The following is a 24,065-nucleotide window of genomic DNA, read 5'->3' as shown; positions in this document are numbered from 1 at the left end:
GAGAAACTGAGACGGCTAACTAGAGAAAAAGGAGCCAGGGGAGAAATGAGAGGGAGCAAGCACAGCTCGGGAGCACTAGGAGTTCCCAATCCCACTCAGGTAGTCCCCACACCGCGCTGGACCTTTCAGCCCAGAGCACCTTGGCCAACGGGGCTGGAGCGCAGCCTCCTGCTCCCCCAGCGAGCCGCCCTGAAACCGCCAGGGGGCGCTGCGCCGCGGCCGGGCTGGGCGCGGGGCGGAGCTGCTTTAAATTGCGGTGCTCCGCAGGTTGGCGTCTCATTCCCTGAGCCTGGGAGCAGCCACAGCTTCTCGCACGCCGACTCCAGCGCCAACCCGGACTTGGACCCGGACCTAGAATCTCTCCAGCAGCGCAGCAAGGAGCAGGACTCCCCGCAAAAACTTCCCCCGCGCGGCTCCGCCACCCCCGGGAGCCCCGACTGAGCCTCTGCAAACTCCACCTGCTGCACCTGCCATCCCGGAGCCAGCCAGGGTGCCCGAGCGAACCATGGCCAACGCGGGGCTGCAACTGCTGGGCTTCATCCTGGCCTTCCTGGGCTGGATTGGGGCCATCGCCAGCACAGCGATGCCCCAGTGGAAGGTTCACTCCTATGCGGGCGACAACATCGTGACAGCCCAGTCCATCTACGAGGGGCTGTGGATGTCCTGCGTGTCGCAGAGTACCGGGCAGATCCAGTGCAAAGTCTTCGACTCCTTGCTGAACCTCAACAGTGAGTGCATTCCCCTCCCCCACAGCTGGAATCCAAGCCCCCAACCCCCAGAGCCTCCGTTCGGGGTAGAGCCTATCAGCTGATTCTGTTATGTGATTACATGGTTATCAGTCTTCAGTTGATCAAGTCTTCAGATCATGTGCCTGTTGAGAGGAAGTAGAAAGAGCTGCCCTTTGGGGAAAAGGGAGGTCCAGGACTAAGCTCTAGTTTTGCCTCTAATTACCTAGGTAACACTTTTTCTCCTCCTCTAGATGAGGTTTCATCCAAATTCCAATGAGAGTGGGGTGGAGATTGAGAGGTGAAGGCCAATCTCCAACCTGAGTTCTTAGGCCTCCCCTGGACATTCTGAGATTCTGTGTGAATTGAAGAATGGTAGGGTGTGGACAAGAAAATAGTATGCCTTGAAAAGTTTGGAGCCTGGTAGTTTTTCATATTACTACATGGACTGCCTCAACTTACTGCTTCTACTTACGTTAAAGTTGGAAGCTTTTGTTTCTTTTGATATTTAAGATGCAATAAGTGTGTGGGGCCCCTTTGTGCCCCTTTTCATGACTTTTTGAAGAAGCCTCTTGAGATTCCCCTGAAGGTTTTCAAGTCGGGGATCTTCAGAGGAAGCAGAGTTTGCAGGTTATTTTGGAAAGTGAAGGTTACCTGTGGCAGGTAGGAAAAGGAAGACAAAAAAGAAAAGTTCTGAATAAACTCCCATCATAATCTGAAGGGAAGGATGAAGATACTGAAGCAAAATGCCATTAAGGAGATACAGCAGAGGTCAGCTGGGGGAAGAATGCAGCAAAAAGAAGGGGTGGCTCTTCTCTCCAAGTTCCCACCTTCCACAAAGGATGTTCTCTGTAATGGGTGTTTGCTTCTTACTTCTGTGGAAAGGATTATGTAGAGAGAGATGTTCCTAAGGATAGCGGGGAGAAAGATGACAAGATGGCTTTTTTCCTTCTTATTAATTTTTAAATAAAGGCCTTTGAGTGCCTCGTCTGAAACTCATTAGATTCCCACTTACCTAGGTAATCCCAGTTTATGGCTGGAGTAACTTCCTTGAGATATTACATTAGCTGTCATGTAGCATGTGTCTGTTATGCCCTTGAACTAACTTGAAGAAAAGCTTCCTTAGTCTTTGCCTAGATAAACAAGCTTGCCCACTGGCCCCTTTATGGGCTGAGGGTGAGCAGTGTTGTCATCGCTCAAGTTTACTTCACTTGCTTTGTTCACCTCCCTCATGTGGTTTTGTAAGAAGCCATATACTTGAGGGTTATTGAATTTGTTTAAATGCCTTGAACTCCTGTGGAATCTGGTTAGTCACTGTATATGGTGGTTTTCAGTGTTGTCATTTTAGCTCTTCAAAGTTCCCATTCTAGGACTTCTTTATGCCAAATATAACAAGTATATTAGGTATGCTCCTTTGTATAATCACTGAATCTCCCCATGGAAAGATAAATACATGTAAGGAACTAGTGTCAGGAATTTGGGGTGTCATGTTGAAGCATTGGCAGATGGAGAAGGTTCTAAAGGCAACTCTAGAGAGGTCTCTGATTCTTCTGATCAAAATAGTTCATTTTCAACATGTTTAAATGGGTCTCTTTAACTTCCTTAAATGACCAATGGAATCAGATTGATTCGAATTGCAAATACTCAACCAGGTCATCCCTACCGATGATAACATGGCAAAATGTTTTATTTTTTTATTCTTAGTTACTAAAGCTATTACAGTTTTTGAAGTTGTGTGGAAGAATTAAACAATGTCCTCCTCGTCTCCCCACTACACATTTTGGAGATTTCTACCTGATGAATATGTATATTTAAACTCCAGATTAGATTCCTCTTTTCATTTTGGCTAAAGCCAGAGATTATTCAAGATGGGGCTGAGGCCTTTCTCTCAAAACCAATTCCCAGAAAAGGAAGCTTTGACTCATTGGTATTCTCCCCAACCTGCAAATGACTCATCGGATGCCTTTGGATGGAGTCCAGAGAACCTGTCTCCATTCCTCCACCTGGGCAGTGGTGCTCACACCCACCTGATGTAGAGACCTGGGTGGTGATTCATTGACTGGTTTTGGTATAGTTCTGTCATCTCTAAATGTGAACAGAATTATCTGTATGTATAAGTTGTCTTCCTTGTAAAAGATGGCATTCCTCGAAGTGCTGTTAGGTGAAAAGCTTGGCTAGAAGTTTCCTGAAATTGAACCTTGTTCTTTGTCAGTGGAACCTACTTGGCATCTTAGGGTTAAGATACAAGGATGTATCAAGGCCATAGCACAAGACATGTTAAGATCCCTTGTTCTCCTGCTCTAAATAGTGTCAGCTGTATAAAGAATAATTCCGTAAGTGCCTAAAGAGATATAGTGTGCTCAAAACAATGTAGGAAATGAGACACAGGGTGTGTTTTTTATTTAGGTGATTCTTGCAAAGCAGTTTATGAAAATGTACCTGAGACCTTCCTGGGGAAACAAATGTTGCACTGTGCATTGTGGTTTTGCACTGGCAATTCCATCCAAATTACATGATATTTATTGTCATTGATGACTCCTGCAGCTGAAAGTTGGAATATACAAAAGACAGTGGCAGATGCAGTTAGCGTAGATTTTTTCTGGGCTACACTGTACATCTTGTCTTGTTTTAACCCAATTTTCAAACTTTTAGCAAACTAGTGTCTAGTTTGTGTGTTTAGTTAAGTGCTGCTTCTTGCTTGGCTTTAATAGCTAGGGCTTTCCAAAGACTGGGCTTCCCCAGGAGGCTTCATGGTAGGAGGTGTCTAAGCAGAGAAATAAGTGTTTTGTAGGAATGTTGTAGGCAAAATACAAGCACCAGACAAATGGGAGGTTAGACTAGACTCTCTTAAGTCACATCCAACTGTTGGATTCTGTAATTTGTTTATAAGCTCCTCTAACCTGCTCAACTTGCTTTGCATGAATCCACATGTGTGTAGGAGTGCTTAATGAGTATTGGTTGTCAGTGAGGTTTCCCAGTACTCTCACCATGATGTCAGGCTCGATCAAAGAGACAAAATCACTAATTTGGACAGACTTTGAAGCTTAGACAGAGAGGAAGGCACCCTTTACACTTCCTCAGAGTATGCCTGCTGAACCAAGGGTGCTCAAGGAGCCATTGGTATTCAGATCTGTTCAAGAATTTGATCCGACTCCTGGAATGATAGCTGTCAAAACAAAAATTCAGGCTTGAGATCAGAAGTTCTTAATTCTTTACCCTGGTTTTGCACTAACGAGTCATGTGTATAATGGTGAGCCACTTGGTCTCTCTGGGCTATAGTCTCCCCATTTATAAAATAGGGCAGTGTAGGGGGAATGGTGAGCTGAATCCATGATTCATTCCTCTCTTCAACAAACGTGAGCTGTCTTGCTCCTGGGAATGCAGCTAAGATGATATATAAGGTGCTAAAGTTGATTTCTTCCAGTGCCAACATTCTTTGTAACTAACTGCTGTGATTGAGGGGAAAAGTTAAGTGGCACAGTTAAGGTTTCCTTATTTGGGATGGTAAGTGGCATAGAGGAAATATAGAAACATAAATGTAATTGTGAGGCAATTACTTGAAGGAAGGGATGAAGAAAGGAAGGAGGATGAGAGGAAGGGAGGGAGGAAGGGAGGGGAAAAAAAGGAAGAAAGGAAGGAAAACTAAAACTGGTTAGGACATTCCAAAAAGTGGTAAGTCCTGCCTCATTCCAGATCACTTCAGTTTCTGACTGTGCTGGTGTCCCGAGGTCACACCCAATGGCCACCAGCTCATGCAAAAATAAAATGGAAATGCTAATAAGGACTTGTTGAGAAACATTGAACTTGAGTAAAAGGGAGATTTAACAAGTGAAAAGGCCAGGGAAGTATAGTTCTGTGATGGTCTGTGATGAGTTCATTTAATTGCAGAGGAGACTAGAGCAGTTTTGCTCTAGTGACCCAATGTTCAGTTCATTGATTTCCCTATTACTTATTAAGCAACCACTGATGCAAAGAGGGACTATGTGAGAATGCAAATATACTTAAAATCTATGTTGTTTATGAAGTACACAGAGTAGCAATTTAATAATATGGCCAGTAAGTAGCATGAACAATGCCAGAAATTTAAAGAAGATTCTGCTCCTTGTATAGTAAAACTTTAGAAAATCTTTAGGAAAAAAAAATCCCACTTGGCTGTGCTTGTCTTTCTACACTTAATGTTGATCAACCTAACTGTAGCAGATCAGTAATTTCTAACTCATTTCTTGTCTTGTAAGTAGAGATCTTTTTAAATATTATTTTTCAGATTATACTTTCAAGTTGCAAGTGGTAAGAACTTCATAGAGAGTCTTTAATCTCAAGATTATCAGTCTAGCTAAGTATAATTAAAAGACTGCCTTCTCCAGTATTGCTGAATAATGATGAGAAACAATGGTTTAGCTTCTCAAATGTTTGCTAACGTTTTCTCTGCAGACAACTTTAGTCCACGATAACACTATTATAGAGGTATCTACCAATTTAAAGGGCCAAGAAAAGAACATATTTGCTTTTAGATTTGATTCAATCAGACCAGATCAGAGTTAGTAGTCCAATACTATACCGTACCTCCCTAGCCCAAAATTTTATTTTGTACCTTTTAAACATTTTTCAACTTCTCTGCCCTGCTTATCATCATTCCACTAGGAAAAAACTTCCTTGGAAGATCATAAAATATATAAATATTTTAGAGAAAAATTAAAACAAAGATTAAGCAAAAAGTATGAATTTTTCCTCCCTGTATGAGCTATTAGCTTTTAATGTTCTAAACTAAGTCTGGTTTTATATAGTAAGATTTTAGCATCCCTGGCTCTCTAGGGAGGCATTTCTCAGTATTTTTTTCCAAAGGTTAAGCTTAACACAAGTTAGTATTTTTTAATGATCTTATTGGTAGAATTTTAAAGGATAAAGACACATTCTAATTTAAATTCATTGAACACACATAGCATAATCTATATAGCTTGTCAGGTACCAGCTTTAGTGCTTTGGGTGGGAATATGAACAAATATCTGACCCAAGTCTTCAAGGAGCTCACAATTATATATTATGGGTATCTGACTTAGAAGACTTCCATAGACATTAATTTGAAGAATTCATCTGGTTCCAGCTTAAAACTGTGCAATTTATATTCTATCTGCACATAAAACCCTCATAACTTCTAACACACTTGCTCACTTTGATTTTTAAACCACTATTATATACACTCAGTATGATTCTCAGCTTTTTTCCTTTGTATTTTTACATCCCTCTCCCTACCACCATCATGATACTTAAGAATTAATCCAAATGTCTACAATGAAGCAAAATGAGATTTTGTATTTGATGCCCATCTAGTATTGTAAAATATAAAGAAATGTCCTAAGTCAATGGATGCCAAGGTCATAAATTAAAAAAATACTGCTTCGCAAAATAGCACTATTGCTTTATCAGATTTTTAAAAATGAAACATGAATCCCTTGCTCTGTAAGGTTTAGATAAGTTTTTTCCTTATCTACAGTTTTTTCCTAACTACAGTTTTTCCCTCCATTATTTTTGTGCATTATACAGGCCAGCCATTATTCTATAAAGAAAAAATAAAACATACTAGGCCTTGTCCCCCTCCTGCACAGAAACTTTGTAAAAGAAGTGGAAGAGTAAAATGGGTATGGCATGAATCAAGTGTGTATTTGTAGGGTTGGCGGCGGGGGGGGGGGGGGGGGGGGAGGAGGGGGGCGGGCGGCAGGGATGAGAATTTAAAGGGGACAAAATCTAGCAATGAAAACTGTGAATCTTAGATCATTCCAGGTGAGTGCAAAGGGAGCTTTGAAGTAGTTTATCCATGTGTGCTCACTGCCTGCACGGCTTTATCCAGACCTGACTCGTGAGACTGAGGCCCATAGACTCCTCATGAAGAACACCTTGTGATCCAAGTGCTCAGACCTGCCAGACTGGTGACCTGCTGTTTTTACGTGAAACACACTCCAGAATGATTATTATGGAAGCTGGGTTTGGTTTGAGGCCCTACAGCTCCAACAAAGTGGAAAGCTTGGAGAGAGATCAGAGAAAGAAACAAAAGTGATGAATAAAGAGTCAGAAAATGGAGTATTCACGAGAAACCAAAGTGGAGGTGGCTGAGAAGTATAGGAGCCTATGCATATTTGAAGGGCTAGCATAGGAAAAATGTTAACTGTGCCCTCTCTACCAAGGGCAAACATCCCATCACCCCTTCTTTAAGACCCTCCAGTGACTTCTTATTACACTTAGAATCAACTCCAAACACTTTACCCTAATTTGCAAAGCCCTGCCTGACTTACATCTCTGCTCACTTTGCTAAACCCACCTCATTTTACTTTCCACATCCTATCATCCGCCAGGAGAGTGACCAGCTGTCCCTGTTGGTGCAGATGTGAGGGTCTTCCCTAGATATAGGACAGGTAGTTTTATTTTTATTTTTTAATTTATTTTTTTATTGTTGAAAGTATTAGAGATGTCCCCCATTTCCCCCCTTTGGCCCCCTCCACGCAGTCCCTGCCCCACCCAGGCCTTCACCAAACTGTTGTCTGTGTAGCACAGGTAGTTTTAAAACCAAGATAGTCCCAGGTAAATGGACCCCAGGTCACCCTATCCTGGCATGTGGATCATCTCCTCTGCCAGTATTCCTTTGTTTTAAATGATTGCCTTCTGAGTGGAATTTGAAATCTGTGTTGTGTATAAGAGCTTAGATATTTTATTTTCATTTTCCTTCTTAGTAATGATTGCCTTTGCAAAATCGTTTGGTAAATTAGAAGGAAAGACACACCTAATGGTGGAGTCCTTGGTACTTTCCTCTTCACACCACAGTGGAATATGTATTTTGATTCAGCAGCTCTTATACCACACTGGAATCTTAAGATAAGTGTGTAGGTAGGGTGCATGTATACCCACACACACTTATAAGGAGGGGTAGAGGGGAGTGTCTCTGGTTTGCCTTTTAATTAAATCAAGTAAAAATGTATTTTGGCTTCCAAAATATCTCTCAAATACAGAAAAAAAAACATTTGCTATTTCTTAGATACAGGTTACTATGATTTTATCAGAGATTGGTTACGGCTGGAATGGAAATATAAAAGAATAAAAATTGAATGATGTTTTAGATCTTAGTGTTAATTAGGATTGGTAATTCAAGGTCTCAGCTCTGAAAATACTAAGACTGAGCCTAGGTCTCAATTAGACAGTGAGACAAAAAACCTTTCTATCATGTCAGCCACTTTTGAAGAGCATCAAGAAGTCAACTAGCCGGTTTTGCTCAGTGGATAGAGCACTGGCCTGTGGACTGAAGGGTCCGGGGTTCGATTCTGGCCAAGGGCACATGCCTTCTCTGTCATCATTGATGTTTCTATCTCTCTCTCTCTCTCCCTGTCCCTTCCACTCTGAAATAAAAATATATTTTAAAAAAAGAAGTCAATTGTTCCAACTCTCTGATAAGAGATACCATCATTCACACTTTACATAATAGAATCATGGTCCCAAAGAATAATAAGTAGCTTACTGAAGATAGCATGGTTTGGTTTGATGTAAATAGTATTTATATATGCAGAAATACTTGTCACATGTGAGCACTGCCAATGAGATAATGATCTTTATATGAAGGAGGAAGTAAATCTAGAATTAATCAAACTCATCTCACCAGCATAGTTTCAGCTTGTTTTCTTTAAGTCTGTGCTTTTATGCCACAATGATGGTGTCATGGTTTTACCCTTTAGGAAACATACTGGCATAACCTCTGACCCCTGCCCCCATCTGTGTGATCATGACTATGTTTGCAATGACAATAACAGGAAATCAGAAAATGAATGGAACCCTGAGAAATGCTACATTGAATTATTTTCTGCTATTTGACAACATGACAATGGAAATCGTGATGGTGATAGCTCTGAATATGAATCCACTATGTTCTAAAGTAACATGGGAAAGGTTATTTAGTTTTGTTCAAAGAAAATGACACTCATATTCCCCATCCTCACCTCAGTCACTTGAGATACAAATGCTGTTTAGTCAGTCATGATAATCAATGAGAAATTCATTTCTTATCTTCCCAATTCACCTCTGTCTTTTCTGAAGTCTGATGGCGGGGGTATAAAGCTGTTTGACTATTACCAAGATATATTAATATTATAAATGGTTTAACATTAAGGATAAAACATGATTGTATTTCAGAATTAAAATACTCCATTAGTAAGGATTAAAGATGTATTAGATCAGCTAACCCTATTCAACCAGGTCATTATTTTTCCAGAGGAATTTGAATTTAATGTTGAAAACATAAAATGTTAGAGCCTAAGCATTTCTTATCCATTATCCAGCAAGTTGTTTGGTTTTCTGGAGAAGAAACTATGTTGCTTACCTACAGAAACATCACTAGAACTGGGGTCTCCTGACTCCCAGTTTAATTTTATTTCTTTCATACAACATTGAAATATAGTTGGTCTTTTACCACTCTTCTCTTATTGGTCTATATATGATTAATTTTACATGTTCTAAAATATTTTCTGCCAGGTACTTTGCAAGCAACCCGTGCCTTGATGGTGGTTGGCATCCTGCTGGGACTAATAGCTATCTTTGTGGCCACTGTTGGTATGAAGTGTATGAAGTGCCTGGAGGATGATGAGGTCCAGAAGATGCGGATGGCTGTCATTGGAGGTGTGATATTTCTTATTGCAGGTAAGAGAGGCCCTGCCCCCCTTTCTAAACTGTCTCTGGCATGGTTTTATCTTACTAAACTATCTCTGGCATGGTTTGAGATTTAGCTTTCCATTTCCTTATGCAATGTTGGATTTCTTGCACTTGAATTGATTTATTTCAGTCCTTTTAAAATCTGAAGACATAGAAACCTTAAGTCCAGCTGACTTTCACATTCTCAAAGGAACCAAATGAAAATTTGAGGTCTGTGCTCACAGTGGACAGGTCTATTATTCTTTCTGGTTTCAGTTGCCAACCCGTTTATTAGAACCAGTTTCCCCAGGTGAAGAGCAAGATCTCCTATCTAGCAAACCCTAAGGAACAACTCTATTTACATAGAAAATTTTCATGGCATCCCCACAGACAACATATGGCAAGGATGGGGAGTAGTAAGAGAGAATATAAAGAATGTGTGAATCAAATAGGTGTGTGAGGAATGGATGGGGTTGGGATTATTAGAGGGAAATGAGAACATCATTTCAGTTGGGCAGATCTGATTCCAAAATAAACAGGATGTACCCATAAGTCAGTGAAGAGAAAGGCCAATTGGAGCGGAGGTAGAAGGTGGACTAGAGTGGAGGTAGGAAATTGGGTTAAATGAATTAAGAATGAAAACAATACAGAGAGGCCTTGGAAAAGACTGATATATATTTGTTGACTTACTGAAGTGTTGCTTATTGAGTTAGATATGTGACCTTTAAGAAAATGAGAACCAAAGAAAGCATGGCAGTTCCATTTTAGTGTTATAATAAGCTTATTTTAAATAAGGTTGCATGTATGTGTATAAAATAGTATTTAATTATATATAGTCTATTTTTTAAATAAACTATTATATACAGTACATAATATATATAGTAGTCTATTGGTTTAAAATGACACCAATGATATAATCTATCACTAAGAGAAACTAGAATCATACTTTCTTTTCTCATTTCCTCTTTGACAAATGACCTTGTAGGGGCCTTTGCCCCAGCATGATATCGGATTTAACCAATAATGAAGAGTTCCTGTGGCTTTGCTAAAGATTTGGATAGTTGAAAGTCACCAGTCTTTCAGTTTTCCAAATTAGCCCTCCCACCCCTCTGCAAAAAACCACACACACCCATGGATGGTGCTTTCATTCCAAAAAGTTTAATTTTACATCAAAGGTTAGGAATAAATTTACTGCATAGCACCCTTCCTTTGCTTACCTTTTTGTAACTTCCCTGAATGATTGCATCACTCCCAGTTCAGTTTAGTAAGGGATTTCCTAGGGAGTGAGGGTCGAAAGTTCCAAAGTAGTTTCATGATGCATCTGAGCAGCCAAAAGCACTCGTGTTTTCTGTCAAGTATTAGAGGAAATTAACTTGGACACATTGTTTTTGAGGTGGAGGAAAATGGAGTATTGAAAAATTTAATCTGTCTATATTGATGGTTTCTTAGAATTACTATGAAAGGAAGTTATTTAATTTATTTGGATTAGAAAAATCAAAATATTTTATACTTGTTTCAAATGATAGAAAAATTATTTTGATTAAGTAGGTTCTTTGGTATTACTAAAATATGAAATAAATGGAAAATTGGGAGTGTGCTGTATACATTTATCTGTAGTGACACCTCAGCAAATCTCAAAGGCAGTATCTGGCAGGTCTGGCCAGTGGAGCAGTAGGAATTTGGGTGGTCTGGACTATTCTGAGACAGTTTCTGCTCTTCCTGCTATCTAGCCACTTACTTTCCTTTTGATTCTACAGAAATGTAAATTTTGCTCTTTGGTCAAGAAGAATATAGAAGAGTTTTCATTTCCCCTTTTTTAAGTGACTCATCTACAGTAATGAGGATATTGGTTTTATGAAAAGTAGTTTAGTACACTAATGTGTAACAATATCTTTGAAGATCATAAATGACATGAACCTCCTGAATTGTTTCCAAAAATGCTTTATTGGTGCCAGTAACCTTGAACTATAAATGAATAAGATGACAGAGTACAACCTATGCCTAACCCTGAGCTAATGTTTTGGTCTGTCTTAACAGAATACTTGGATTAAAACAGGTTTTAACTTCTAATCTCCCTAAATTAAAATTGTCTAAAATTGACTAAATTCAAAATGTCAGCATTATTGGTGAGATTTAATTCTTATAAAATCCTTATGAATGTAATGGGCTGTATATTTATGCTCAGTGTTCCATAATGATTAACAGTCTTTTGTTTTTAACTTCTCTAGGTTTGGCTGCTTTAGTTGCCACAGCATGGTATGGCCACAGAATTGTTCAGGAATTCTATGACCCCATGACACCAGTCAATGCCAGGTAATGCTATTCATGTGTAAAATAGCTTGTTTTCTGAGAAAATACTATTTTTATGTTCTGCAAAGTCCAGCTAGTGCCACACCTTCCCAGATTTGCTTTCTGGAATTTTATGTCAAACTTAAAAATAATTTGAATGGCCTGTGACTCATGTTAAAATGAGTTTGATAATTGTTTTAACAGCCTGTATGAATGATAGAACATATATGAGGTAGAAAAGTTGCAAGCCTTATATTTTGCAACTGTGTGTTGGGCCTTTTCTCTTGTTTTTTTTTTAAATATTAATAAATATATTAATAAATTTGAAATGTGCTTTTTGAAGTATATTGTGATGTTTACAACACTTAGTTGTGATTATTTGTAACTAACACACAGCTTATGATTGAAAAAATAGTACTTACTACTCTATGCCTTAATGAATAATACTTCATTCTGAATAGTTTAACTTTATTTATGAAAAGAAGTTTAATTTATTTATGAAAAAATAAGTTGTGATACTACTTTGAAATTTTCTGTTCCACCACCACAATAAAATTGACTTTCCAAAGGTCAACTTTCATAATATCGCAAGTTGTGGGAGTTCAAGGGCTGATTCCTGGCTCTCGTGTAACAGCACTCTTTGATCAGTGACAAGGCTCTTTGTCTCACTGTGTTCATGTCTTTAAAGCCTAATAACTACATTTGGAGTCAGGATGTTAACATGTAATTATTGTTTGTGAGTGTCAGGATGAATAGATGAAAAATCCCAGTGATTGGATAGATAAGGTGTGATTCTTTTTATATAATCACCTACATACAGGAGGATACACATTGCAATGATTGTGTTGGAGCCCTTCCCACAAGATTTACAATGTAGGGACAGAGACTGTTGGAGGTCAATAGGCTAACATTTTACTAGTAATGGTTGTGAGAGCAGTTTATAAACTGCTAGGCATGGTACACATGTTATTTTCATGTCTCAGGTTATCCTGAAAGGAGACCAGTAAGGAAGATTGGATTATCCCCCTTTAAGAGAAGCAGAAACTGAGGTTGAGAAGTGAAATTACCAACACATAATTGCAGCAGTTGAGAGTTTGCATTTGGATCCAAACCCAGGCCTCATAATTCTAGATACAGCTTTCTCTACTTTTGTTGTCTACCGTCAGACACAGATCCTCTCCCCAAGAGTCTGGCTTAATACATCCACTTAGATCAGCTTAATCTAGAATGCTCCATGGATTGCTTAGAAGTCTTTTTTATAAACCATAAATTTTAGATTTCAGTGTTTATAGGTACCTGGGATCAACTATTAAAAACTCTAATGGATGCCCTGGCCAGTTTGGCTCAATGGATAGAGCGTTGGCCCATGGACTGAAGGGTCCTGGGTTTGATTCCGGTCAAGGGCACATACCTTGGTTGCAGGCTCAATCAAGGGCATGTACTCCGGTTGCACTGGAGAAAACCAATTGATGTGTCTCTCTCACATCGATGTTTCTCTCTGTCTCTCCTCCCTTCCACTCTCTCTAAAAAGTCAATGGAAAAATATCCTCATGTGAGGATTAACAACAACAGAAAAACTCGAATGGTCTAGCACTTTAGGAGTTTCTTTATAGAATATGGTTGCTATGTGGTGATAGTATGACATGTTAAGCTAAAGCCTAGGAATCATAGTTCAAACCTGATTCCTAAAGTATGTAAAGATGTGTTACCAGTCTCCTACACATGGAAAAGTGTTTGGAAATATTTGTGCAATTGACCTAGTGTTGCATGCTGTATTGCCTGATCTACCATTGCAAATTGTCAACAACTGCAATGTAAACATTCTTGTGTGTGCAAGCACAAACCTGAAAGTACTTCCCCCAGGGATCATGGGGGATTGTTTTCAGTGGGAAAAAAATACGAGATTTCTAATTACATTAGAAAACTTTCCAGTGATTCATTGATTAAGTAGATGCGTTATCTTTTCCTCTCAGGTATGAATTTGGTGCAGCTCTCTTCACTGGCTGGGCTGCTGCTTCTCTCTTGCTTCTGGGAGGTGCCCTACTTAGCTGCTCCTGCCCCCGAAAAACATCTTACCCAACACCACGGCCCTATCCCAAGCCTGCACCTTCCAGTGGGAAAGACTACGTGTGACACAGAAGCAAAACGAGACAATCCTGGAACAAACAGAAAATGGACATTGAAATACTATAAGACTTTAAGACCTTGAACTTTGACTATTGTCTGAACTGTGGTGTTATTAAAAAAAACAACACTTTTTTTAAAAATGCCCATTGCTAAAAATGACTAAGTCTTATCTCATCTCCTTGCCTTAATATGGGAGGGAAGCCTTTTCCATGTGTATTACTGCTTCCCACTGAGTAAACATCTCAAATGTGGGGAGGGGTGCTCCTTAATTATAGATATGTATATAGACATGTTTTTCTATAAAAATTAATTAGTAAAATCTCTTATTATGTTGGTATCAACATAATTAAAACATATCTAAAATATATATGTATATTTAAGTCTATATTGATTAAATAAGCAATTTCTTTGGTATATGCCTCTTTTTTTCTATATGTACACATATATAATAGGTAAGATATCATTTACCCTCCTTCATCAGCTTTTAGTGTCTTTAACATAAGACCTAAACTACTAAAGCAAGTATAAATTCTGTCCGTTACTCACATGTGCCCTTTTCATATAATTATTTTCCTATTTTTTTACCATGATCTTATAACACTTGCTTTGTCATCAGTCAATCATTCTTCATGCCTTTATTTGTTTTGTTTTTTACTAGGTTGGGCTTAACTTTTAGATCTAGCAACATATTCCCTAAGGATATTATTTAATTTCTAAAATCAGTAAGTTTTACAATTCAGAGCTTTGGGGGCAAATCTTTCTGCATGGCCAGATGATACGCTCCTGTTGACCTTCCCACCTCATCTCTGTATTCTGACCTGTAACACTCTTGTTTGCTTTGAAAATATTTGCCTTTTTGAGCAAGTGTGTGCTGCTTTCTAAGTGTTGTAACACAATTTCATTGATTGAATTTTTAAGGTATTTATTTACTGTTGTATCCTTCCAAACTACCTTTTCCACCCCTCCTCTCCCTCCTCAGCTGTATGCTTTCTCATAGGTAATTATCATATAGTTACCTGTATGTTTGGTCTGTTTTTCTGCATGAAGTGCTAGATTTTCTGTAGTGATAAGCTGGTGACAAATATTCTCTCTGAAGTTGTCAGCAAGTCACTTATTCTTTCTCCTCCTTTCCCATCTGTTAAATTGAGATAATGATACTTAACTAGCTGGTGGAGGTGGTGTGAGTATTAATTAGTTGGTGTTATGCTCATTCTTTAAACATGAAATATGTCTGAGTAGTGTTTTTATTTGCTCAATTGGTGGTTAGAACTCATTGAACCAAACCTGCACACACCTTCACATTGTTCGTGCCTTCCTTTCCACCTTAGTCCATTTCCTTTCTCGCAGCTGCACTAATCATGTTGTTGGTGCTCTGTTCCATTTTAACAATTGCTCTTAGTTTTGCAGTAAGTGGAAAAATGCTCCTTTACTGGGGCAAGATGATGTAATGAAAAGGGAGTTGGTGTTGGTGTCTGGAGACCTGATTTGAGTCTTGGTGCTATCAGTTACTGTCTGAGTTGGCCTAGATTTATTGTTTCATCTGTAAAAAAGGAATTGTGATTCCTGACCTGCCTACCTTGCAGGGCTTTTGTGAGAATCTAGTAAGATAGAATATGTGCAAATGTGGTTCGTAAGGTGAAAAGTGCTATAATAAAGAAAAGAACTAAGGAATTTAAGTGCATAAATTTGGGATTATTTTTCAAATTATTGAAAAGGGAGAAATTTTAAGGAATGGATTTCTTGCCATAACCAATCTCTCAAGTAATGAGACACTATAGTGAAATTCAGCTTACTAAATGAAGTGGATTCTAAGGAAGTCAGTTTCTTCAGTGTGGCCTGATGCTTTTTTTTTTTTTTGTGTGTGTGACTAAGCTTTTCTCCTCTTAGGAATGCAGACTTGACCTAGGACAAGTCTGCAGACGTAGTAGGTAAAACAGAAGTGTAAGTATTGGCAAAGCCAAAGCATGGAAGATTTTTTGAACTATAATAATTTGCAAGGATATTCAAGGTGAATATCTGTTAAGTGATGCCTTCTGACTTAGTGCTGTTAGGTGTTGCTAACACTTATAGGTTAGTTTGGGAATGGTCATTCATAGTGAAACCACATAGCAAAGTTATCCAGAGGATTGTATCATATGAAGATTTGAACCTAGAACTTTCAGTCTTCCAACCTGAGTCTATGCTTCTAGAAGGTATAACTCAGAGAGCCTTTGCAACATACATAAATCCTAACAATGTGCGAGTGTAAACGCATGTGGTTTACTAGTCGCTAAATTCTGCAAAAACAATCTATAACCTAAAATCACCACCAGGATTGTTACACCAGAAGTTAGTCAATTTTGATATTTTTGTATTCTGCTATTGTACCTTAAACAAACCCAATGGATATTTTGGGATTTTGTAATGGAAATTTGTATAAAGCATTATTCTTTTTCAATAATTGTTGGGTGTTTTTTTTTTAATAAAAACATGGATCATTGGCTTGTTTTTCTAATTATTATTTCAAGATTGCCATGCTTGGAAGAGAAGAGGACTTGGGATGGGATCTGCCTCAATCTAAGAGCTATGGGCCTCTGGGTCATCTGTCACATATTTGAGTGACTCCATCTATTAGAATGCCCTGTTTCTCTCAAACTGAGTTCCTTCACCATCAAAGTTGGTGATAGGGGAGGATGCCAAAAGAAGTTAATTGATTTCCCTCAACAACAAAAAAAGGGGGTGGGGGGCAATACTGTAATGGGAAGCTGAATGATAACATAACCAACTGTGAAGCACCCTGCAAGCTTCAGGTAGCTGTGTTCCTCACAAGGTAAAAGAGGGAAAGAGATTCACTACAGTTTTTGTAACAATTACAGTCAAAACTACCTCTTAGGAAAGCAAGTGATGAAATGAATTCACTGGTAATCTGAAAACATCAGTAATTGATAGAGCCTTAATTATAAGCTCTCCCTGGGCAATTTTCATAGTAAAGAGATGGGTGTGTAAACAAAGGATTGTAGCTCTCTGTGGGCTCTCAAACATTAGCATGATAGGTTAGAGACTAAGATGATTGTCAGCTTGATTTGAATCCTCCTTAAGTTAAGCAGACTCACCCGAATCCTACTCTTTACCAATTTAAATATCTGGGGGTGGGGCCTGGGCCAAGGAGGCCAGTGTAGCTGAAATGGATTAAGCTAGAAAGAGGGAAATAGGAGATGAAGACATGAAAGGAAGAGGAATTCAATCTGTATAGGTTATGATGAAACATTGTAAGGACTTCATTTTTCTCTCAGTAAAAAATATAAACATATTGTTATATATATTTTGAGCAGAGGAGACACAAGATCTAAATTATGATGTAATAGGATCACTTTATCTGTTGTGTTAAGAATAGACTTAAAGAGGGCAAGGAGAGAAACAGAGCATTCCAATAGAGGTCATTACAATAATGACAAACAATGGGTAGTAATAAGTTGTTAAATCTGGATATTATTTTAAGTAGAGCAAACAGTTTTTTTCTAATTAACTGGATATGAAATGTGAGATTTAAAAAGGAGTAGTCAAAGATGATTCCAATATTTTTGTCGTCAGCAATTGATGGGAGAGAGCTACCAAAAACCAAGAGAGGGAAGACTATTAGGGGAGCGGGTCTGGAGGAGAAAATCAGCAGTTTCACTTTGGGTATGTTAGGTTTAAGATGCCAAATGCATATCCAAATAAGAGATGTTCAATAGGCAGTAGAAAGAGAAAAAGAAGAAAGCAGGAGTGTAGAGAACTGTAATGAAGAAAGAGTTTTCAGTAAAAGAGAGTAATCAAACATCAGTTTCATATGGTTTATCAAGTTGAAAAATAAATCACAGTCTTCAGACATTTAAGTTGATGGCTAGGCTAAAAGGTCAATAATGGGCTAATAGGTTTGGGAAACCTAAACCTATTTGTCCATTATTGAATCTTTTATCATCTTCCAAATTATTTATTCCATTAGTCTCCCTAAAACTATTCTCAAAGAAATATGGTATATTAGAGTCATAGACCTGCCTTGGGTTTTAGGCCCGATTTGACCCTTGACTAGCACTACCTTTTAATTATTACATCTTAATATTTAATGTAGCTGAAACAAAATGTGTCATTTTAGGTATTCTGGGAAGCAGGGCTCCAGAAAAGAATTAGAATTGCAAAATATGGAATGCTAATGTCTATGACAGAGCAAAGAAATATGTTATGAGACAAATTCTCAGCCAACTTACATTTTTATGTCTCATTGGGTAGAATGGTTTCCCATGGTTGCACTCAGCAGCAAATGAAGTTGGGATATTTAGTTTCATAGATGGGCACACTACTGCCCATTAAAATCAGATTTTGCCTGCCTCATTAGCTCTGTGGCCTTGACCAAATTACTAATATCTCTCTGGCTCAGTAATAATATGTGTTCAACTTAACTCCCAAAGTTTTGGTGGAAGCCAAATGACATAATATGTGTGACTATCCTTTGCAAACCAAAAATACTGCACAAATATAAGGGATTGGGGTTCACAATAATAATTATTTTTGTGAAATGAAAGACTTTATCTTGACCACTTCAAGTGAACAGTTAATTGGGTAGGATCCTTTCCCTGATTTCAACTATCACCTACCTCAGTGTACATCTTCCACTATAATATATGGACTAAACATTGAGAGTCCCATGAAACAGAATTAAGAAGCCAGAGGTCATAATACATCATATAGACAAACACATTTCCTGATGGTGTAACTTTCAGAAAAGAATAAAACTGAAAAAAATAGATAAAATAAAAATAATGTCTAGTGAAGCCATTTTATTATTTTGCTTCCTCATGAGACGTTGGAAGCAAAGCAACCAACTGAAATATCAGTAAAACTACCACCTTTTCAGTTCAACATTTATTAAGGGCTTAGTATATGCCAAATCCTGATCTAAACACAGGGTTGTATAGAGAGTTGGGTAAGACAGACAGTCTTTTTCTCAGAGCCACCTTGTTGCAGCACCCCAGTGGCACCATTCTCATTGTGGTCTATGTGAACAATGCCCCCTAGAGGCTTTGTAGTGTATAGCCCAAAGCACTACACACAGGGGCCTCTAAAACAGAAATTCTGAGAAAAATATAAATATGTTCATATACAACATGAGAAGAACCTTGAATGACCACTAATAACCAGTGGAAAAAAATTAATTTTACATTCTTCATATTGGTAAAAATTGTAAAATCCAAAAATATCAAGGATTGGCTAAGATATGAAGAAATGGGTTCTCATCCTTATTTAGAAGCATAAGTTGGTAAACTGCTATAGAGAGCCAATTTCAAAATATCTAGTAAAATTGATCCTTTCAATGTGGTTCAGTAACTTGAGATACATAACTTGAGATATACAGTATAACCTTGAGAAACTAATGCAAGTACTTATTGTGATGGTGTTATAATAAAGGATAAATTATTGATATTAGGTGATAAGGGAGCTCAGAGGCAGAAAGCAGTTAATAGCCTCAAAGATTCTGTGAAGTCTAGTAGTAAGGGAATAATTGAGGGATGGTAGAAAATCTACCATCTGACCATTTCACTACACCAGCTACTATAATCCAAATTACCATCAGCTTGAACTTAGATCAATGGAATAACCTCCCAGTAGATGCCCTGCTTCCAGTCCTGTGTTCTATCATGTCTACTACCAATAGCAACAGCAGTGATCCTTTGAAGAAATACAATAATTCTCCAGTCTCTCTACTGTTCTAAATATTCCTACAATAAACTTGAAATAAAAAGTAATACCCTGGCCTTTGGCTCAGTGGTTTGGTTAGAGTGTTGCCCCGTGGGCCCAAGGGTCTCAAGTTTGATTCCTGGTCAAGGACACGCAACTGGGTTGTAGGTTCGATCCCAAGCCCCAGTTGAGGCATGTGGGGGAGGCAACTAATTGATGTGTCTCTCTCACACTGATCTCTCTCCTCCCCCTTCTCCCTCCCTTCCACTTTCTCTAATAATCAATGGGAAAAATATCCTTGGGTGAGGATTTAAAAAAAGTTATACTGGTTACCTTCCCATCCTCATACCTCATACTGTCTTCCTAAATCATCCTGCTCCAATCAGTCTGGTCTCCTTGCTTTTCCTGTGATACCCACAAGCTTCTTAAATTTGTTTTTCTCCCAGAAGAATCACAAATATCACCATGTCAAAAATGACTTGTCTGATCACCCTATATAAAATAGAACTCTATCACTCTTTATTCACTTCTCCTGCTTTATTTTTTCTTATAATATGACAAGAATGGAAAAAGAATATATATGTATTTATTTGTTAGTATGATGTTGGATTGTCCCATGGAATAAATGCTCTCTGAAGGCTGGGGATTTATTTATTTATATGCATTCTTTATGTCAGTTCATCATTGTATTGCAGATGCCTAAATCAGTGCCTATTCCATAGTCAAGCTTAAATAATAATTAGTAAATCAATTAATAACTAATGAACAGTGATTAATTTAATGAAGAGCACATAAGCCAAACTGAACCAAAGAGACTTGATTCTTTTATTATAATTACTAGTGGCCCAGGGCATGAAATTCATGCACGGGGCATGGGGGGCGGGGAGAGAGGGGGTTCCCTCAGCCCAGCCTGCACCCTCTCGCAATCTGGGACTGCTGGCTCCTAACTGCTCACCTGCCTGCTTGCCTGATCGCCCCTAACTGCCTCTGCTGCTGGCCTGATCTTGCCCTTAACAGCCCTCCTCTGCTGGCCTGATCTCCCCTCAAACTGCTCTTCCCTGCCAGCCTGATCTTGCCCCCAACTGCCTCTGCCAGCCTGGTCGCCCCCAACAGCCCTCCCCTACTGGCCTGGTTGCCCCCAACTGCCCTCCCCTGCTGGCCTGATCTCGCTCCCAACTGCCCTCCCCTGCCAGATTGGTTGCCACCTACTGCCATCTCCTGCCTGCCTGATTGCCCCTAACTGCACTCCTCTGCCAGCCTGATTACCCCTAACTGCCTCTGCCTCAGCCCCCACCACCATGGCTTTGTCCGGAAGGAAGTCAAACATCTGGAAGATAGCCGGTCAACCCGGTCTAATTAGCATATTACCCTTTTATTACTATAGATAGATTATATAGGATAGGATTGCTTAAATCGGGGAGGGGAGCCTTTTTCAGCAGGAGGAGATCGTCTTGGCAGACAAAAATACATAATCCCTATATCTGGACTGATAGCCAGCCATATGCACTATACTGCCAAACCAGTCATTTAAAAATTGAACCACTTTCTTACACCTTACACCAAACAGCTGTTACCCTTAAAACCCCTCCTCAGCCCCCCCCCTTAGGTTCTGCCTTCACAGTTCACCCAGAATAGGTTCTGATTGGTCGGTTTCTATGCCAGTTAGTGTCAAAAGCTCCGCCTCCTAGGCAGCAATTGGCTCCTCACAATTCACCCAGATTTAGTTCTGACTGGTCAGTTTCTATGCCTGTCAGCATCTCCAGGCCTATCTTTGGGCCTGATCAGAGTGGTGGGGCTGATCAGCAGCCCCCGCAGAGGCCTGGCGAGAGAGGCACGGCTGCTGGCCAGTCCCGGAGAGAAAGAGAGAGGCAAGGGCTGATCAACAGCTGCAATGGAGGCTATGGACCAGACCATGCTTCTCTCTCCAGGCTCCTCTGCGGGCCTGATCTGCAGCCCTCTCAGCAGTCAGTGCTGAGTTGCTGCACCCACAACAGGACTTACTTCCGGTTGGTGGAGCATTCGGTTGTTTTGGACTTTACAGACCCTGGGTTTTTATATATTAGGATTAAGAAAGAAAATTCTCTCTAAAAGTTGCTAAATAAAAAGACAAGAGTGTAGGGCAAATAATAATCCTATCTAATAAAGAGGGAACATGCTAATTGACCCTCATGCTGTTGCAAATATGGCGGCACCCACAGCCAATAAGGAGGGAATATGCTAATTGATTGCCCCACCTCAAAGATGGCAGCTCCCACAGCCAATAAGGAGGGAATATGCTACTTGACTGCCACTCCCTCAAAGGTGGCAGTGCCCACAGCCACAAGATGATGGCGCCCAGTCCCCTCAGCCTCACCAAGATGGCAGGCACGCGGCAAGGCCGCTTCTGCTCGCTTGGCTCCAGAGTCCCCCAGTCCCTTCAGCCCCCTAGCCCCCCAGGGCCGGCCCGAGGTGCAGGCAAGCCTCAGATGGTGGCTGCCCACCCACCCAGGGCTCCCCGAGGCTCAGATAACCAGGGCCGTCCAAGGCTTGCGCTGCCAGCAGTGGCAGCAGCAAAGGTAAGAGGGGGCGTTGCCTTCCCCTGATCGCCGGGTCGCCTCCCACCCCTGAGGGCTCCCAGACTGTGAGAAGGGGCAGGCCGGGCTGAGGGACCCCCCCTCCAGTGCATGAATTTTCATGCACTGGGCCTCTAGTAATCTATAATAATAAAATCATAATATGCTAATTAGACTGGACATCCTTCTGGATAACCTTCTGGACAAAGCCAGCGCTGCAAGGGAAGCCCAGGTCCTGGGTGCTGGAGGGAAGCTGGTGCCAGCAGTCAGGGGAAAGAAGGCCTACTCTTGCATGAATTTCATGCATTGGGCCTCTAGATAATAATAATAATAATAATAATAATAATAATAATAATAACAATAATAATAATAAATATTAATAAAGCCATCTCTGAGGAAAATAGAACTGTAGAATGAGGAGGAACAGAGCCAGATAACATAATTTGAGCCCTTGGTGCAACCAGGCTTAGAACTAGCTGTGACTCCGGACTTTTCAGTTATGGGCACCAACACATTTCTTGTTTTCTTAATTCACTTTAACTTGAATTTCTGATATTTGCTTCTGAAAGAGTCCTGACTAATATAATTATCAATCTCTTCATATACAAAAGGGTAAACTGAGATCTGGAAAAAGGAAGAGTTTTGATCAAATTCACAAAATTAATGACAGAGCTAAAATTTAAGTTGGATCTTCTGAGTCCAAATCCTGGTGTTTTTTTTTTTTTGTTTGTTTGTTTTTCACTCTTGCTTAGCTGGCTGCACACACAGATTCAAACCCTCCCATGGTCACAGGTTGTTGTACATTTACAAAGCAGCCTAGTATTAGGTCCAGGAATCCTAGGAAATTAAGTAGGTTAAGATGAAGTCCCCTGTGTTATTTAATCTTTTTAAATTTAAACTTGCTACTTCACTGTGCAGGAGTCTGCTCAGGAAAAAAAAAAAAAAAAAAAAAAAAAAAAAAAAAAACAAGGAAATAAACCCACAAAAACATAATTAAACATAATTCCTCTAAAGAAAATATTAAGGTTAATCCTCTCAGTCAAACTTAAGCTATAGATTTGCTAGAAAAGGAAAATTCCTTTTATAAAGACTTGTTTTTCTCAAAAACTTGTAACATTCAGGATTTTTTTCTTCTGCTTATTGCACATCATAAATCTTTTAATTCCCTGCATCCTGATGAATGTAACCCAAGCATTGTTTCTGTTCACTAGTGTGGATGTGACAACCCCCACAAGCTCAGTCTCAGGACTATCAGAATTACAAGGAAATGTCTAGCACAGTACCTGGCACCAAGTGGGTATTTGAAAATTTCTATTAAATATGAACACAAACGTGTCTTGTCTATGGTATCACAAAAGTTTGTACTGAGTTTTTTTTAGCTTTTACAGTTTTCCAGGTCTTAGACAATCACCTCAATTGGATTTTGTGTTTTTAATATTTACTAGAAGATAATTAAAATAAAGCTACAAAAGGGTAGTCTACACATGATATTTTTATTTTACTGGAGTAACATAAAATTTGTGATAGACTTTATGTTTTAATCCTTGTATTTATTGCTTTCTTACTGAGTTTTTAAGACATTGTCAAAAAATCAATTTAACCCAATTTTTATAAGCAATTTAGTTTATGGTTTATATTAAACTAATATGGTAGGAACAATGGAAGTAAAGCCTAAATGTGTAAGAACCAGTTACTTGGTTATTGGGACAAAATAACCTTAAAGAATTATGTTAGTGTTTTTTTTTTTAATTAAGAGATAAAAGTAATGTTTATTAAATATGTAATTTATATGAAAATGGCATTTTTTAACTCTTGAAGGAGCTTATTTATTTATCCATTTTCAACAGGTTTTATGAAAACTAATTAACTACAGGCCCAGTGCACGAATTCAGGGTAGATCGGGGCTGGGCCTGTCAGGAGGAGGAGATGGCAGGAGGTTGGCCAGCCAGTCTGCCCTGATTGGGGCCCAGTCAGGGCCAGGTCAGCTGGGGAGAGGGGCCGTGGGCGGTAGCCA

The 24,065-nt window shown here is 39.3% G+C and overlaps 1 protein-coding gene across 1 annotated transcript; it reads left to right on the top strand.

Moving 5' to 3' along the window:
* The first annotated feature begins 267 nt into the window (after window positions 1-267).
* CLDN1 (claudin 1) lies at window positions 268-16,245 on the top strand. The gene is made up of 4 exons (XM_008151597.3): window positions 268-728; window positions 9,234-9,398; window positions 11,618-11,702; window positions 13,652-16,245. The coding sequence occupies exons 1-4, from the start codon at window positions 506-508 to the stop codon at window positions 13,809-13,811; spliced, it is 633 nt and encodes a 210-aa protein (XP_008149819.1). The 5' UTR covers window positions 268-505; the 3' UTR covers window positions 13,812-16,245.
* Window positions 16,246-24,065: the final 7,820 nt, after the last annotated feature.

Source organism: Eptesicus fuscus, chromosome 3, assembly GCF_027574615.1.
Source record: "Eptesicus fuscus isolate TK198812 chromosome 3, DD_ASM_mEF_20220401, whole genome shotgun sequence".
NCBI lineage: Eukaryota > Metazoa > Chordata > Mammalia > Chiroptera > Vespertilionidae > Eptesicus > Eptesicus fuscus.
The sequence above is the reverse complement of the archived record's forward strand: the minus strand, read 5'-3'. Positions and strand labels throughout refer to the sequence as shown.